Source organism: Manis pentadactyla, chromosome 1 (assembly GCF_030020395.1).
Source record: "Manis pentadactyla isolate mManPen7 chromosome 1, mManPen7.hap1, whole genome shotgun sequence".
In the NCBI taxonomy this organism is placed as follows: Eukaryota; Metazoa; Chordata; class Mammalia; order Pholidota; family Manidae; genus Manis; species Manis pentadactyla.
In genome coordinates, this window is record NC_080019.1 from 177,355,749 (window position 1) to 177,375,014 (window position 19,266).

The following is a 19,266-nucleotide window of genomic DNA, read 5'->3' on the forward strand; positions in this document are numbered from 1 at the left end:
TCAAAATGAGTTATTGTATATGAAAACAAGATAAGGTACCCAGAGAAAGCTCCTTTGGATAGCACCCAGCCTATAATTCTGCCCTTTTACTTAGGAGCAATAAACCCACAAGGATAAATGGGTAAAATCATCAGTGACCAAAAAACTTGTAAAAATCAAAAAGGTATAATACAAATCAAATCAAATACTGAAACTGAATAAAGATTCTCTTACAAGAACTGACTGTAGAGACTTGGAAAACAAGTAAATATGTACACTGAGTCAGAAAATTATTTTAATAGTTATAAAACATTTTTTTTTTATAGAATCAGTATAAAACAGCAGTTGATTTCTCCATAATTATCAGAATTATTTATATTTGAGGTCTTGGCTAAGTTGGGCTGAAATCAACAAAAGGTCTTGGACTGTTGGCTCAGAAATCATCCTAGGAAGCCCGCCTTGTTGATATCTGTCATGCTTAGCTCTTACGAGATGTCCCAGTCCTTTTAAAAAAAATTAATCTTTTTATTCATTCTTTGGAGGCTTGAAGTGAATTCGGCAGCGTTCATTAAACACCTAAGATATTTAAACAGAAATGAAAGTCACTGAGTCTTCCTATATAAATCAGGGCTGGAACTAAGTTAAATTTGACATGGTTCAGGAGTAACTGTTTTTGTCCCAGGTCAACAGATTTAGGAAACAGGAATTTCCTCAACCAGTTCAAACTGACTACCAGGTGCTAAGGGCATGCAAGGCCTTAACATCCACGTATAAGAAAATTTTGATATTCTAATAAAATTTAAATTACTCAAAGAAAAAATAATCACAAACTAGCTTATTTAGATTAACTACATTTTAGTTCTATATTCTGAACATAGTTTGGACAGTTAGACAAAAATATCTAAAATAAGTTTATGAGAAAGCTCTTTTCCTCTTTTTATAACATAAATTTTATTTAGCTATCTGCTGTGCTTTGCTTTCCAAGGAGTGCCAGGTCCTTCTCACAAGCAGATATATACTTGAAAGGAGGCCAGTCTTTTGCTAAATTGTGTAAATTTACATGTTTTGTTCTATTTACCTCGCTTCCTAAAAACCTGAACAAACAATATATAAATGTTAAAAGAACATTCTATGACTAAGTGTCTGTCAATACGAGATTCCTAAAATAAAAATTTTGGTATAGCCATTCCATGGAATAAAATGCAAGCATAGAAAAAAATAAGGAAGCTCTTTATGTTCTGATTTGTAAAGATCTTCGAGCTATATTAAGTGGACAGTTCACTTCCACTTCTGTGACAAAGGAGGAAATGTGTGCATACACAAAGAAAAATCTACAAAGAAGCTTTTTAGGTACAAGTACTACTCAATTTCATAAGTTGGGTGGTAGATAAATGTTCATTTTATTAATATTCTTTAAATTCTACATGTTACATATTCTTTGACATATGTATCTCACAATTAAAAGAAAACATGTAGAATATATAGACTCTTTCTGGTCCTTTCATCTTGTAGTTCATTCCATGTCAGGTTCCCAGGCCTGACATTTTCCTGAAGTTTCCACTGCTCAGATCAAAGGAGGCTTCAGATTAGGGGGCCAAGACCCAGTGGTTGGGATGGGATTTAAGACTTGGCAGAGCATTTCCAAGTCCTTTTCCTAAATGACTTCCTAGTAACTTTTGCTAGTGTACTGCACCGTAGCTACATTTTGTTCTTTTTAAAACAAGTGGGGAACCTTGCTTTCCACAGAGTGGATGGAGCATATTTTCTTTAAAACTAGTATCAAATCCAAAAATGTCTCACTCTCACTCATTTTTCATACATCAACTTCTGCACTGGGTTTTTCAAACAAGATATTCATTGTAGCCTTTCCAAACCTAATTCCAACAGTAAATATTATCTCTCCAGAGAATATAAATGGACAAATACTGCCAAAATCTTTCAAGCTGCAATCATCTTACCACCTTTATTCAAGGCTCTGCAAGTTGGTACATTCTAATTTTTGGTTCAGTTAACATCTCTGGATTTATCCCCATTCCACTGGTTAATTTCAAAGGATTTTCAGTTCAGTCTTTCAGATTTAATAGATTTGCCCTTTAGAAATCTCTGAAGTTTAAAAGGGGTATATAATATACCTTTTCAAAAACTAGTGAGAATTCTGTCATTTTTGACTACATATAAAGTCCTGGGATCTTGGTCCCCCCATCTAATTCCTATTTAGAATTATGCAGGTAGCAATAAGAAGGATGTAAATCTAGAAGCTGTAAAATAGCCCTATTATCAGATACCAGTAAAGCTATGTAGAAAAACAGTTTCATGAGCAGATATGTTAGACAATAAAAAACTGTGAAGGGTAGCTAATGATGTGGAAATTTATGCAAAGTAACTGGGCTCAGAAAGGCTAATTTTAAAAAATAACTTACTTGAAGATTCTGAGTAATCAGTAAAAACTCTAGGAATCAAATATGTCCATAATTAGTATTAGGAAACATAGAGAATATTTCCAATTCTGTTATCATGATAGGTCATAAAATTTCACTATATGACTGTAAAGCTAATTTTTAGAAGAAGGCTCCACATCTGGGTACTATCCCCACCTCTATGTCAAAAAAGTAAAAACCTTTATTTGCTTATAAAGGAAGGACCTCTATTCTTCAGAAGAGCCCCAAGGCACTCCTTACTCTCCCTCCCTTACTTTCCCTTTGTTAGTTCAGTTTCCCTCCTCGTTCCCTCTAAGAAACAGCATTTTATACCTTCCAGCTCCTGTCATTTACCACTTCTTCAACATTCAGTTCTGACTGCATCCATTTCAACTGCAAGAAAGTGGGGGAAAAAAACAAATAAACTGAGGTTATGAAAACTGAAATTAAAGAACTAAAATCAAACTCTATGTTTTCCCAACAAAACCAGCTGCTGCCTCTGCAATCTCTACCAGTGGTTATTACCTAGAGTTTGGAGCCTTCTTTGACACAGCCCATCCTCCCCATATTTAACCAATTATTAAATCTTATACAGCCATGGTCTGCAAGCTTTGCTGCATACTAGTCACCTCGAGAGCTATAAAAAAAATTTTTTTTAAACTCAAATGCCCAGATGGTCCACCTAAGTATAAATGGCCAATAAACATATTTCATAAATGCACAATCTTAACTTGTGAATAAAGAAAGGCAAATTAAGTCATAATATGACAAAAATGTTTTCAAATGAAGTCTGTGAGTCTGATAGAACCTAGTATTACTGAGGGTATGGGAAGAGAAACACACATTGTGAGTATGAGTACAAACTTGCAACTTCTATGGAGGGCGATTTGGCAAGACTTATTAAAAAGGTAAAATCACATGTCCTTGAACTCAGTAATTCTACTTTTAGTTATTGATCCTACAATACACATTTGCAAAGACAGCACAAGGAATAAAAGAAAGAAAAGGAGGTGACAAACTGATTTGGATAATGAAAAAAGAATCAGGAAGAAAACAGAGAGATGGGAAGGGGAATATATAAGGCCCAAGGGGTCTAGAAGGGCATGAGTGTTCCACACCTTGACCGCACAGCCAGAGATCTGAGGTTGAATATGCTAATGTCTTTCCAGCTTTCTTTATAACTGCCAGCCTAATGACTTCATCAGAAAAGCAGCCAATTCCATCAAAGGCCCAAACAGCAGTGCCCATCATACTCCTAACTACCTCTGTTCAGAGAGACTTGATAGGAAAGAAGCGAGCTAGTTTGAGGAAGAGGGCTTGAAAATATTCAGCAAACTTAAAGAGAAAAAGCATGAACTATAGGTTGAGGCAGACAAGAGGTTAAAACCAGGATGATTTCTTTAAGCCAAAGTCAAGAACCAGGCCAGAAGATTTGGGAACAAAATGCCAGTGAGCTAGCCAAGATCTGGGCAACGATGAGTCGGGCATCCAGGCCAAAGAACCTGACCAATTAGTAGTACAGTTTAGGCAGGAGGTTTGAGAAATGTGCATGTAACATTATTAAGACTGGAACCTGTCACGATCCAATGGTTCCTTGTAAACTCCCTTCTTAGATGCAGAACTGATGTCAGAGTGTAGACAGGCCCACAGGACTCCCTCTGTGGGAAAGGAAGGACTGCCCTTCTGACGGCTGGTACTGTGCTTGGCACTAAGTCGTGACAGGCCTAAAGATGCCCGCCTGCCTACACCAAAGTAACTTTGGTCTCAGACTTTGATCAGCTCTGTAGACCAGAAACCATTAAAGCTTCATTGCTTTAATCTAGAAGGGCATGAGTGTCAGAGCCGGGCCTGACTGCCAAAGAGGTAACAGCTTCAGTCAAAGAACAGTGTCACAACATGCCACAAAAGTCTTCATAATTGCCCTCAAATATTTAAAGGGATGTCATGTACAGACATGTCCTATATAGACTTATCTTATATAGCTCTAGAGGGAAGATTTAAGGAGCAGTAATTACACATTACAAAAAGGCAGATTTTCACAATGTGTAAGAAAATCTTGGAACGATTACGACTGTCCAAAAAGAGAATGCACTACCACAGAAGACTGTGAGTCCCCCTGCCCCCGTAAGTAATGGTTAAACAAAAGGTGGACACCAGTAATTGGGGGATACTGTAAAGATTAATGCAATAAATATGTGATCCCAGAGACTCAAAAGAAAAGAAACTACTACTTCATATCAGCCAATATGCTAGCTCTACACACATTAGAGAATTTAATCCTCACCAGAAAGAAAACATAAGTTATTAACATATCAACTCCATTTTACAAACTAAAACTCAAAAGTTTTAGAACAGTTAATTTACAAGGTTACAAAGCCACCAAGTGGTAAATGGATTTATTTCCTTGCAGCTACCTGCCTTTAGAATCCACATTTTTTGCTTCCTGAGCACTGCAGGTGTTATTACAGCCAACTTCTAGTATAATTTCAGTGCTACCAACAAAATGCTGCTGTTGAGATGATTGTTTTTGAGGCTCTGGGTCTTAAACAGGTAAATTTCCTCTCAAAGGCTACTAACAGGTGACAGCAGTTATATAGTTCCAGGAGGAAATGTGCTTTTTTCTAAGTTAAGCATTCAGGTAAAGAAGTGGGGACTTTCAGACTGCCATCTGTGTATATAAAAATAAGTTCAATAAAGTAATCAGAATTTGAATATTAGTCACAGCTTAATGTGAAAACACTGAATACAGAGTCAGAAGAGAGGAGTTAAAATCCCAGTTGACCGGTTACCAGCTTGTGACTTTGGGGATGTCAGCTTCTCTGGGTCTCAGTTTCCTCGTATAGAAAATGAAGAGGTAGAGCTGGAACAGCTCCAAGAGCTGTCTTTATGATTCCACAATCTTTATAGGAAACTTGAAAAAAAAAAAATTCAAAGTTCCTTATTTGCTTAAGTACAACTCATGGATATGCTCTAGTCCTATAAGCTATAAGCTTGGCAGCTACCCGTCCCAGCCACTGACTGCTTTCTCAACCTCCTCCTGTGGCAGTCGTCCTGGTGAGTCTCTCTGGGCCCTAAAGGCTTGGGGCAGAAATGAGGGAGGACTCAATCGCCTGCCGTAGTCATTCCTACTCAGCACTCTCTGGACGTCACTCTCCTTTAACAAGAGTCACTCTCTTCTTTGTTTGACTTAATTTGCAAATAGTGATTTTTCAGTCTGATTTAACAGCCCTGCCCTGTAGTTTCCTTTGTCAATAACTTTAAGAGTCTTTTAAAATACAAAATCCCAAAATACTAGATTTTAACCAGCTTTACATAAATGATCTATCAGCTTTCATAAACGGTGAGGGTAGGATAAGATGACCATTAGAGCATAAGTTCACCATCTAAGAAACCCACCACTGCCTGATGAATAGGCAGGCACAGAATACAGGGCTGAAGCAGGAGTCACTGAGAGAGAGCAGCAAAGACAGTGGACGAGCCCTCTACCCAGCGGGACATACTGTGTCAGTGGGACAACTGAGAAAGTACACACACTCATCTGTGTGCAGCTGTAAGAACAAAGGCTTGCAAGATGACAAGGGCCCCTTTTCAAAGTTTGGCTGCATCTACTAAACAAAGGGCAAACTTCACAACTGTTCAGTATGAAAAATAGGATTCCATCCCACAAAGGATTTTCAGTCACTTGGCATGCAAGGATCAGTAAAGTCACCCACTGTGCCATCTTAAAATACAGGTGTGATTTTAGTAACTGTATGGTAGTCATGTAGAAGAGCCCCCTGTTCTTAGGAAGTAACCAACATACTTGGGGGTAAAGGGGCACAATGTGCCCAATATACTCTCAAAATGGTTCAGGGTAAAAACAGTGTGTTGTGGGGGCACAGAAGAAGTCAGGCAACGAGAGAGGGAGGGGGGTTAGAAGAGAGGGTGGGAAGAGTGACTGGCAAAGCAGGTGGGGCAGAATGTAAACAAGAGGTGAATACAGGTAAAGGGTACACAGGAGTTCCTTGTACTATTACAGAAACTTTTCTGTAAGTCTGAAATTATATCAAAATAAAAAGTTACCCATTAAGCACCCACTGCTCAAGAAAGAATATAGCAAGCAATGCATTCCACATAATAAAATATGGTGCATGGATCAACTGTTTTCTTGACATACCGCATTTAAGGGCTATAAAGAAACAGTTCTGCTTCATTAACTGTACTCAGAGGTCCACACCCTATCTACATTACAGCTGACTTTGTGAAAATAAGGAGAATCAGTCAGTGGACACTTGCTGTTTTCTTAAAAGCAAAAACTGTAGGGATGGGAGATGAAGTGGAAACAAAGGAATGCACAAAACGAGCCAAAGACCCACAGTGACTTCCATCAGAGAGAAATAAGTTATAATGAGGTTCCAGTGTCTCTGGTTATATTAAATAGTACTCTATTTTTTATGGCTGATGAGCGTAATATCCTGAATTTAAATATCTATATTACACTTCAGCAGATTTCTACAGATGAAAATATTTACTTCCACAGGAATGTAAACATAGTTTTTAAATGTAAGTATGTAAATATATTAAAAATGTAAGTTATTTTTTAAATGTAATATATTAAAAAATATATTAGAAATGTTTCTTCCCAAGTTAAGCTTCACAACATAGATGTGACTTTCTGATGTGATATTAATCTATATTAATCCTTTCATCAGTAGAATACATAAAGGAATAGAAATATGATTACATGATTCTTTTAGCTAAAGCTACTATTGTTCTTTTGTTCATGAAATGCACATTAGTGTACCAATGAATATCTAAAAGTAATAAAATAAAGCCCACTATAAATGAGTATTTATCTCCTGGTCACTATTCTTTAAAGTGATGATAATATCTTACTCTAAATTTTTCATATTAAATACTGCCTTTATTTTCAAGGCAAAGTATGGAAAAACTTTGGCTCAGAAATGTAAATCTTCAACTTACCTTTGTCTGTTCTTTTCTAAGTTGCTTTAATAACGTTAAATCATCCAAATTCTTTTCTCTCTCTTCTCGGAGGTGTTTTACTACTGATGAGGTCTGAGCTATACAATTTTTTATGACTCTGTCCCTACTGGCATGAGCCTCCATCAACTAAAAGAACAAAAGAATGAAAAGAAAAGTCATACTAATTTATTGCACTTTAGTGTTTTAAAAAAATCCTTAGACTACAGAAATGTAACAATTTCTAAAACATTTTTTATTTCAATCTACAGAAGATTGTGTTGAATCAGCTACATCACCTGAAAACAGATCAAACAGATGCACCTCCTCCGACCAGGGAAGGTAAGAGGTCAGGGTCGTCTTTCTCCCAGGAGTGCCCACTCCTCCTGCATTCCCTGCCCTGGGCTTTTCATTTCAGTCTCCTCCCTACATCCCTTTCCCTCCCACTATTTCACCCATATGTTCTTCTACCCTATACCCAGCCTCACACACCTTCTGGGTCACTTCCTATGGCTATTCTTCCTCTCTTTTTCTGTACTTTCATGTTGCAACCAAGTGCAAGAAGATAAGCCCTTCAATACAATGAAGAAAAACAAAGAATGGTAAATTTACCTATGTAAGACAGAGCCCTTTTCAAGATTTTACAGTTGAAGTATTAAGGAAAAATCACGTATGAAGTACAGATTATTGATTCCATCAGTAGTGTGTGCTGACTGAAAGGCTATCCAACAAACAATTCTCTACTAAACTTCATCTTAATGCAACAAGTCCAATATAATAATTCGCATCTATTTTCTGCCTTGATTCACAAGGTCTGATGGCCATGTTCCAAACTCCCATGATCATAGCCAAACTGTGATGACACCCCAGAAATTTTGGGAAGAGGAAAAGCAAAACACTAAAATAGTATGTAACTGCCATTATATAACAGCACATAAACAATGGTGGTCCACTTCCAACTAAAATTTAACTGTTACTTGCTCTGTGTAATCACGTTAGTATTCCTTCTTCCCTCTAGAGACTATCCTACTATTATGTGTGGTCTTTATAAGAGACCTAACCTAACCATTATACTTATATTCACATAAAATGCAGGACTAACTTAAACGTTCTATAAGCATTCTTCATAAGTTATTTGAAATATCTCTCTTAAATGATTATATCAGGACGCTATGGTTAAGAACTACTGGTCTACTTACTATATGCCAGGAAAGAAAAAAACCTTTGCATTACTAGAGTGTGATACTAAAGGTGCATCAGTTATAAATCTTACCTATGTGAACAGAAAGAAATTAAACTGCCTAATAGACATTAACCCCACCTATAGTAAATTTCTCCAATATGATAATTTTTTTCAGGATTCACAAGAACAGCCTCAAGGCCCATATTTCATTGGCTAATATGCTGCTTCAGTTATAACTACAAAGAATTAAAGGAGCCACTGAGGGCAGGGATTTACGCAAATCTCTTTGTTTACCCAAAACAGAGTAAGAACAGAACCATCCTTAGAATTAAGAGGCTCTCCTGTAGCTGTATGAGACTGGCTAAATAATGAGCATCAACTTTTGTAAAACTATGGATTATGAGAAAATATCCCTGATAGCCTCCCTAGATATCTAAAATCTAGGGGCAACATAACTCAATACACGGCTCAGATGTCAGATGCTATTCAGTCACTTTGATATTTTTTCTAACCACCCCCAACCCCCAGCCCAGCAACTGATTAAACAGCATTAGCAGCAACTAGAAATCTATCACAACATTCTCATTTTTCTATCTACATTTTAAAATCAAACTCAAATTGTGTACATTTTATGAAAATGTTTGGTATTTTCCTTTCAGTCTCTCACCAGTTTCCTTCCTTGGTTGGACTTTCCTCCACTAGTTCCCTCTTTAACTTGGCCCCCTTCGCGTGGATGCACTTCTAGCTGCAGACCACCCTCCTGCCCTTAAACTTGCTTTCCTTTCCTTCAGATTAGCCCCACTATGAACCCATTCTCATGTGGACAGAAATTACTCCACAAATTGTCTTGTAGTCTGTATTATCAATTACTGTAGTTGGGTTTTCATGGCCATCCTTCAGTAAAATTCAGAATTAAGAGCCATATGCAAGAGGAGTATGTATAGATTTCTGTACATGTATGTCAAAGAAATGAGGACGCTTGATAACTAGCAATAGATAACTGTGTGTGACATGAGCTTATCAGAGAAAAATAAAGCACTAAACCAGGTGTATTAGCTCATTAGTAGTTCAGATCTTAAAGACTTGCTCACATGAGAACTGTTTCTGATACATAAAGTGCTATCAAAGGAACTAAGATAAAATTCATTAAGAAACTAGGTAAGGTAAAAGGCAAGGCTTTTGGTTAGAGAAGAAAAATTGTGAATGACAACTATATCATAACCATACTTCCTTTGATTTGGGGCAAGCACTTTTGAAATGAAAGCATTTGGAATGTGGAAGGGAATGACTGAAACTAGTCTCAAGGGGGCATATCTAAGACTTTCCAGTTTTTTTTTACCAGAACTTTGAGAACTTTTTAGTCTAAAATTTTCACCTACTATCTTTTAGTCATTATTTTAAAACAATGCTTTTTTGCCTTTAAGGGAAATATAATGCCAACAGTTTTCCTGATTACAGATTTTTGGTGTTTTCGTTCTAGAACAGGGTTGCTTCTAAATTAAACTAAACTCTAATTTCCCAACGATCATTTGAGAATCCTGACAATGACCCTTCATTTAACTATCATTAAAAAAACAAAACTTGTTCATCACTGCATGATTTGTTTTAAATCTTCCTGTAGAACTTCTGATAAAAAGATACAAGGTGAAGCATACTATTTAAACATACAGTCCAGAAGTTCATTATATTAAAGAGATACCTCTAAGAATTACCCAAAAGCACTATGACACTAATAAGAGCTTTGCATTTGTAAAGCACTGTCCCAAGTTCACAGACTTTTTATTGTTCAGTATTGACTTTTATGTTAGAGAATAAACAATATAAAGCTAGAAAAACTTTGGATTGAAAGCACGTGCTCTAATAAGGGTATCTTGCTAAAATTAATTTTTATGAAGAGTATACTTTTAAAATTTAGAAATTCTGAAATCAGTGCTCCATATAATTTGCTGATCATCTGCTATGATTTGTACTCCTATCATTAAGAGAGTACAAATATTCCTTCATTGGTTATGGAAGGAAAGGGGCTAAATAAGTCACAGTGACCATACACAACTTGGGTATTTCAGAGTTCCACTTCCTAACTGAGACAGTTTTTAAGGGGACTCAGTGGTACTCAATAGCATGGGCACTCTTCCGCAGGCCAGATCCTTGGCACAAAGCTACTGGATGAACAATCCTTTACATGATGTTCACATTGCTGCATCCCTACAGGATACAGACCAAAACACCCAAGCAGATACACTAGAATATACCAAACTGAAAGGTTCCAAATTACTATGCAAGGTTATCCTGGCTTAACAAAGGGATAAATAGTAACAACAGTAAGAGAAGCAGCAAGCATTTATATTAAATCATTTAGTATAGCAAGCCCAGCCCTCTGTATTAACTCAGTATTGACTTTTATGTTAGAGAATAAACAATATAAAGCTAGAAAAACTTTAGATTGAAAGCACGTGCTCTAATAAGGGTATCTTGCTAAGATCCTAACTAAGTCCTCTAACAAACCTGTGAAGTAAGTACTATTATGATTCCACTTTACAAATAAGGAAACTGAGGCAAAAGGTTATATAACATGTTCAACATTACCCAGCTAGGAAGTAGCAGAGGTGGGATTTAATCTAGATCTAAATCCATGTCCTTAAGCACTATAAACCTTTAGCTTCATAAAGACTGTAAATGGAAACAATTGAACAGATTACAGAGATTATATGGACAGCGGCGGGGGTGGGGGGAGTGGTCACTAATATGATCAGAAATTTCTAGTTCTTTAAATGGAGCTACCCAAAGAAACTTCATGAAATGTCAAAACAACCTCACAATATTTTAGGACTTGGACCCATGCTACCTACTTCCAATACTGGATTCTACTCATTAAAGCCCACAACAATTTTCTCAAGCCACAAGAATTACCTTACCATTCAATAAAATACTGTACTTTCACATAAAAGCAGAACACAAATATCAGAAATTAATGCTTTCAATTTAATTGATATGAATAAGCACATCCAAAACTGTTTTTCATAACTTTGGGTTTTGTAATACCTTCTTTATAAGACTATAAATACAAATAGCAATCTTGTGGCAGATCCTAAAAAAGCAAATGCCATTTTGAACAGTAGCTTCCAAGTTCATGAAAAGATACAAGTAAACTATAAAAAATACTTAGCTACATCAATATTTCCCTTCTTCTGGAAATTAAGAAAAATAAAGGGCATCTTTAAGAGGCAATGACAAAATATACACTTGAGAAACCAAAGCCTCAGGAAAAGACTATTTGTGGCTTTCTTTCTCTCCCAACTGCCTGATGCTTTTTTCCCCTTCCTGATGAGTGAGGGAAAAAAGATGGAGTAAGTGTGAAGGGTTTTATCTTCCTTATGTCTGCTGTCTGGCTTCCCAGGGTTATTCATTCAAAGCCCTTGTTTCACTCCATTCCTTGACTATTTCGCTCTCTCCTTCATTCCTTGGTGCATAAAGTTTCCTCAAGTTAAAGGCTGCCAGTAAGGGCGACAAAACAACAACTGCTCTTGTTCTCAGAACTGTCTCTTTGCAGCCATGTGCATACGATCTTACATTTTCTTTAATTTGTAGAAACCAGATCAAAACTTACACACACACTCAGGAGTGGGCAAGAAAACATGGAGATATTCTTTTATCTGCAGCTTAATTGTATGTCCATTTCTTTCTTATTTTGCCTGCAAAGAAAGGCATAAAAGAAGCACAAAAGACTCAAAAGATACACTTACAGACTCATAAAGTTGTTTACAGGTTTGGCTGGCATCAATTTTCCCTGCAAAGGAAGCTGTTGGAACCGTAGTGTTTAATTCATGTACTATTCTGTCATCAATCGTCCTCATCACCTTGAGTAATTCCTATATATATTTAAAATAAAAGAATAATAACCTGAATGGAAAGTTACGTGACAAAAAGAAGCATTTAAACAAAAAATAAATAAATGAAGAAAAGAAAACAACCAAAAGAAAAGTAATACCAAAGGGCAGGGGACTTAGAAAGACTGATGGATCCACCCACACAGCAGGACCCCTTCCGCCCACTCTGATTAGGGTACTTCCTTCACCAGTCCCAGAGAGAAAGGCTGGGCATCAGCTACATTGTCTCGACATAACATAAACTCTAGAAATTATTCCTGGCAGTATACCTTTCTCTTTCTTTTTTAAGTGTTTCTTAAATTCTCTCCCCCTAACCTCTGCCCCACCAAACAAAACATGACCACTGCAAAATCATCAAGAAAATAAAAGTATGGAATACTAGGAATATGATTACTGAAAACATCCAACAAGTTAACATTCAATATTAATTGATAGCAAAAGCAACTTTGTTTGATCCTCTATCTCCCTCAACATACCAACCTATTTCTTTCCTTTTTGGCAGATTGAAATCCGTCACTGTAACCAACTCCTTCATTTCTTTCTTCATCCATTTGTTAAAATAAAAACTTTTATTATAATTAAAGCACTACATAATCACTTTAGAAATTAGAAAAGGACTTTAAGTAAAAATCATCCATAGTTAACCATTATTAATATAAGATGCCCCTTTGGTTTTTTTCTATACACATCTATGAATATTTTTACAAAATCAAAGTACTATACAACATTGTGAAGTCCTGCTTTAGGACAATACTATCATGAGCAGTTTGCCCTTGTTACTAAAAATACCTTTAAGACATTTTTAATATTTGCATAAATATTCTATCCTGTGGGGGTATCACAACTTATTTGGTCACTTCCCCAGGCATGAACATTTAGGTGTTTCCAAGTAGAACCATTTAGGCCATTCAGTCTAAGTCTGCAGTCTGGGTTCTGTTTCTATCTATTGATCTTCCTGAGTAACGTAATGGCCTTTTCTAGATCTTAATCTAGAAATAAAACAGCTTATGGAAGGATATAGTCTAATAAAACACACAGGCAAATGGCAGGCTTAAAATCAACTTCATTATCTTGTTCCCTCTTCTTGTTTTTGTCAGTAGTATCATCATTCTCTGTAAACTGGAATTCTTAGGGTATAATCCCAACACATTCACTAGGCAACCACCAATAATATTTTGTGAACAGTGGTGAATACAATGGTAATAAGTGGCAAATTACAAACAAATAGTGGCAGCATGATTTAGAGTCAAAAAGAGCAGACAAGGGCCTTTCTTGCCAACTTTACCTCACAACTTGTCCATTAAAAAATTTTTTAAGCCTCTTTTAAAATCTTAGTCTTCTTTTTCCTTATCCAAAGCAAACTGATCTTTTGAGGCCAAGTATGAAGTTATACCTTTTAGATAAAGCTCTCTTTGGCTGAGTAGAGTCCTCCGCAATCTTTCTTTAAGCATAGGCAGCACTTAGAGTACCACCCAGTTCACTCATTGATTAACTCAGTTCACTCACTGATTAACTCACTCTTCATTCACAAAATATTTAGTAATGTCTAGTATGTGTCAGGCACCATTCTAAACACCAAGGCTACAGTGGTGAGTAAAACTGAAAAGGTCCTTGCTCTTATGGAGCAAAATTCTACAAGGGAAGACAGACAAAAAACAAGTACCCCCAATAAACCAAGATGATTTCAGTCCTGAAAAGTATCATGAAAAAGACAACAAACTAGAGTAACGGGATGAACAGTGACTAGGTGTGGCCGAGGGACTTATACTTCAGATAGTATATGAGCCAACTAAAAGAACATCTGGGGGAATAAGTCAAAAATAATGAGGCAAAAATAAACTTTGGGGTTTTTGAAGAACTAAAAGAAGGCAAGTGGGCTGGGAGTGAATAAGGGGAAAAGTGGTATCAGGTGAGTCACAGGAAACAAGAGAGCAAAGGACAATAGAGACCATGAGGACAACTAAGGACTCAACTCTAAAGGAGAATGATAGAACACGATTAGCTTTTTAAATGGTAACTTCAGCTGCTAAATGAAGAATGGACTATAGTGAGGAGAATGCAAACAGGTGACCATTTAGCAGACTACTATGGTGGTCTAGGCAAGATATAGGTTGAGAGGTAGCAGTACAATTAGGAGAAGTTAGCTGGGTTCAGGATATATTTTGAAGACAGAGCTGATAGAATTTGCTGATGAACTGGTGGGGTGAGGGGGAATGACAGGAAAATAGGATGACTTTTAGGTGTGAGGCCTGAGCAATGGAATGGATGATAAAGCCAATAATTAATGGTGGGGAGAGACTGTGGAAGGAAAACAACTGGAAGGAGTGGGAAGATTAAGAGTTTTATTCTGATTCACAGGATGTTTGGTGACATTTAGGGTTATTGTTAATTTTATGTGATACTGGTACTGTGTTTAAAATTGTAATATTTTAGGGATACAGATTGACATATTTACTAAAAAAATATCTGGGACGTGCTTCAAAATAATCTGGTTAGGAAGGGGTGAATGGTAGTATATAAATGAAACAAGAGTGTCCATGAATTGATTGCAGAGCTGAGGGATGGGTATATGCGGACTCGTGGTACTGTCTCTTCTTTTGTGAATATTTGAAATTTTGCATAATGAAAAGTTTTCTGGGTTTTTTTTTTAAGTTCTGTTTGGGATACATTAAGTTTGAGATACATATCAGATGTCTAAGTAGAAAGTTGAATATACCAGTCTGACACTGAACTGGGCTAGATTTGTATTAACAAATTGATGTTACTGGAAGCCAGAAACAGCGATCAAGGTGACTGTAAATGAGGGAGCTTAATGACCAAAAAGGAACTCTAGCATCTAAAAGTATAGGAGGAAGACTGTGATGTCAGACATCAGAAGAAAGGTTTCAAGGAGGAAACAGTCAACTGTGTTGAATGTTACTGGGAAGTCAAGTGGGCAAAAATAACTTTGAGATTTAGCAGGATGGAAATTATGGGTGCTCCTGACAAGACTCATTTAAATCCAGTTTAATGGACTGAAAAGTTAAAATGGCTTAAATACAGAGTAAGAGAAAACAGTGTACCATGAGACCCTCATTTTAGGATTTTTGTCTTTTTCCTGAGGGCAGTGGAGAATTAATGAATTGTTTAAGTACAGTGGGGTTACATGATCAGATTTGTATTCTGAAATGATTGCTTAGTATATTAAAATGTGGAAAATGGATTAGAAAGGAACAAGAGTAGATGCAAAGAGATCAGTCAGGAGAGATTGATACAGCAATCCAGATGGAAGATTATGTAGTTTGACATTCTCTGCTTTTTATTTATTCTGAACTTTAAACAGTTTGGAGTTTGATCATTAACTATATAGCCAAATATCCCTCCAATAAAACAATTTGAACATATGGTTAAGTTCCTTACAGTTATCTGCATTAACTAGGTAATGAATCAATCAGTTTCAATCTTACCAATGGAACCTACAAATGTGGATATTCAAATACATCAATTCTTCTCTGTGTACTACAGAATTACCAGTATCTGATTTAGAACCTGGCTTTTAATATGGTAGACACTAGCCATATGAGGTTATTTTAATTAAAATTCATTAAAATTTAAAACTTAGTTCTTCAGCTGCACCAGCCACATTTCAAATGTTTAAGAGCCACATGTTGCTAGTGGCTACCATATTGGACAGCATAAATTTCCACCATCACAGAAAGTTCTATTGGGCAGTGCTGAATTTGAGAAAATATGGTAGTCTCCAAACTGATCATGTACTTACTTGTTCAGGGATTGCTGAGAACAATAAACTATTTTTAAATGTCACCGAAAAGATACTAGAAAAGCTAAAGATAAGTGGGGAAAGGAGGGAAAGATCCAGAAAGGAATTTCTTTCAAGACTGCAAAGGAAGAGGAAAAACACTATAAATCACCTCACTAGGCACACATTTCCTTACAGTGCAAAAAGTGCCAGAGCTCTTTAAACTACTCCGAGAGACTCTTACAGAAAGCGCTGGGCAACCCTCCCAGACTGAGAGCAAATGAAGGTTAATGCAGGCACGAAAAGTGCTGCCATTAAATCATGTGTATCATCCACAAAGCGTAACTGACTGCCTATCTGATGACTAGCTACAATGGCATACGCTCTCTCTCACAAACTGACCAAGAAAACATACAGATTCAAAAGTCAATTCAAAAGGAGTTATGTGATTAGCTTAAAGCTCCAAAGCATTAATGCCAGAAGCAGTACTAGAACCCAGAACAGCTAAATTCCCTGGCCAGGCCTCTTTTCAATAAACCTTAAGGCTATCACTGTTCAATTATCCGAGCTCATTAACTCAAGTTAAATCATAGTACTACTGTGACAAAACCATGACCACCAATGGGCCAGTAAACCTTAAACAGGCCATATTCTTTAGAATCCAAGTCTTTTTTCTTTCTTAAGACTTCTGCAAGTATTTGAATTTGTTGGGCACTTTGCTCACATTTGAAGTTGGCTGCTGTCATGCTGATCTAACCTGAGGAGCAGCAGAAGTGAAGAGTACAAGTAATAGTGGCAAGATCCCACGTAAACATCTTCCACATCACGTTTGTCAAATAATTCAGTCTGTTGAGGTTATCTTCAAGAACACCACTCCTTAAAAGATGTCTCAAAGCACAAAGCTTATGCCAGTTAGATTAATGATAGATGAAATGATTTTTCAAATCTTTAGTTAAAAATACATTTGTAAAGTCATTATATTTAAATTCAACTCGACCTAGACAGCAGCACATTTATGCCTACATTGGAACAGATAACTTTCATAGCAACTTGGTCAAAATCCAAACCCTTGTTCTTTATGTGCTGATAAACTAGTCTTAGACCTCTGGTATTTGAATATATAAAAGATACAGCCTTTTTCATAACTGCTACATTTTCTCTAATGGTTTGGAAGGCAGTAGCAAGAGCATTAATCGCCCCTCCAAGGGTACAAACATTTCGCCCCATCAAATAGTAAAACTTGTGCCAAATTTTTTATCAAGTAAATACACTCTTCCTCACTTTCTTCTCTCCTACAAATGCTCAACTTAGAGAAGGAGGGGAATGGTAGAGGCTGCGAACTGAGTTCAGGAGAGGTAGTTACAATCCCTACTCACCAGGCCCGAGCTCGGGTTCGCCACCGCAGGGACACCCGACTTTCCCGGTGCGGGTACTCACGGCCCGGGCAGCGGCGGCAACGGCGGGGGCACCGTGACCCCCACTAAGAGCCTTGCTCCCTAAGGCCACGCCTGCGCCCCCATGACCTCCAATGGCTCGAAAATGGAGCCTTGAAGTGCCCGCTTCATCCACAACTGGTCCGCACTCCCTCCCAGACCAGAGAAGGAACAGGGTCCAGGGACAAAGGGAGGGTCACGCCTGCTATATGAGGAAAACCCCATCACCTGGAACTCTGCGAACTCCTCACAGCTCACACCGCCACTGGGCGCCGCCATATTGGACAAGCACGAGGCCCCCACCACGAGCCAATCACCGCGGAGCAAAGGTGTCCGAGGCGCCGCCTAACCAAGAATTTTCGGAGAAGAATCTGAAAAGGCTTGAGTGCGGGGTCCGTGTTTTCGTTGGTCTTCATCCACACAGGAGCGTTTATCCTGCTATCCTTTTCATTCCTACCCCTTTAACATCTGGAACTTGCTCAGATGCGTGGGTCGAAATGTCGGAACTTAAAAGAGATCGTTTTGCCCCAATCCCATTTTCTTACAAAAAGGGAAGCGATCCTCAGTAGTCGCATCAACCATATCGTTCAAGAAGGAAATTTAAGAGAAGTGAGGTTTTCTTAACGCTCCCACTCCATTATTTACCTCGTCCTTTGTTCGTGAAGAGGGGCCTTTGTTCGTGAAGAATTTGGGACCACGAAGAAATGTCAAGAAAAGACATTTTTGGCAGTGTGGGTTAAGTGTTGACTAAGGTGTTAAGGTGTAAAAAATAACATGTTTAGTTTTATAAAAATGGACAAATGGAAGACAAAATAGGAAGCATATATGTGAGTTTCTCGGGCACCTTGATACTCCCAAAGCCAGTAAGATAGAGGGCCACTTGTCAATGTGTTTTTTTATAAAGCGTAAATTCATTGCAAATCTGGAAAAACAGCGTATTGAAATCTGGTTTTTCTAAGCAGTGTCATTTCGGGGTCTACAGTTCACAAAAACTCTACAATGAGCACATTGCTTTTGTAGTTTAAACGGGCACCTCCTTACGTGCAGGCAACCATACAGCAAAGGGCTACGGTGCCCACACCCACAGGGGCAGCCTTAACTAGGGACGCCTCCGCGACGCGGCCCCCTCCGGGCGAGCGGGCACGGCGCCCGCGCATCCGCCCGTCACGCACGTCCCACACGCCCGCGCGCCCCGCACGACGCGCCCGCCCCGGCCGCAGGGCCCGCAAGCCCCGCCCTCTAGGGCGGCCTTCGCCCTTCCCCTTGCTGCGCCCGGTGACATTAGGCGCCCTCGCGCCGTCGCCGCATCGGTGGCGCTGTGCTGGTCGGCGGAGAACGCGGCCATGGGAAGACTCCGTGGCCTGCGCCTGGCGGCGGGTGAGACGCGGGCCAGGCTGGGGGAGGGCGGGAAGCCAGCGTGGCTGCGGGAAGTGGAGGAATCCTGCAGCCTCCCCGGGCCTGGTGGTTGCTCAGTTCCATCACGCACTCCCCTCAGGTTGCTCTAATCCTACCCCCAAGGTAGAGCAAGGGCTGAGTGAGCAAGTATTCTCAGACACAGGGGCCGGCCCGGAGTGAACCTCGCACCCAGCTCCCACCGACTTAACGACCTCCTGCTCGCCGACCCCTCGCCCCAACCCCATTCCCAGCCTCCTCTGAGCTCAGTTCTTAA

General features: G+C 38.5%; 2 protein-coding genes across 4 annotated transcripts in view; one reads left to right on the forward strand and one right to left on the reverse strand.

Moving 5' to 3' along the window:
* Positions 1 to 261: 261 nt before the first annotated feature.
* Positions 262 to 17,954, reverse strand: MIX23 (mitochondrial matrix import factor 23). Of its 3 annotated transcripts, none has more exons than XM_036883470.2 (5): positions 17,826 to 17,954; positions 12,282 to 12,407; positions 7,359 to 7,505; positions 2,730 to 2,789; positions 262 to 555 (listed from the first exon to the last, which is right to left on the reverse strand). In XM_036883470.2, the coding sequence occupies exons 1-5, from the start codon at positions 17,874 to 17,876 to the stop codon at positions 505 to 507; spliced, it is 435 nt and encodes a 144-aa protein (XP_036739365.1). In that variant the 5' UTR covers positions 17,877 to 17,954; the 3' UTR covers positions 262 to 504. The 3 variants fall into 3 exon arrangements, with proteins under 3 accessions (XP_036739365.1, XP_036739366.1, XP_036739367.1); XM_036883471.2 differs by lacking the exon at positions 17,826 to 17,954 and adding an exon at positions 17,541 to 17,785; XM_036883472.2 differs by lacking the exon at positions 12,282 to 12,407 and having other exon boundaries at positions 17,826 to 17,909.
* Positions 17,955 to 18,734: 780 nt separating this feature from the next.
* FAM162A (family with sequence similarity 162 member A) overlaps positions 18,735 to 19,266 on the forward strand; it is a 28,405-nt gene continuing 27,873 nt past the window's right edge. Inside the window, exon 1 of the mRNA XM_036883398.2 lies at positions 18,735 to 18,974. Within this exon, the coding sequence (XP_036739293.1) occupies positions 18,941 to 18,974 (34 nt within the window). The 5' untranslated portion in view covers positions 18,735 to 18,940. The remainder of the gene's footprint in view (positions 18,975 to 19,266) is intronic.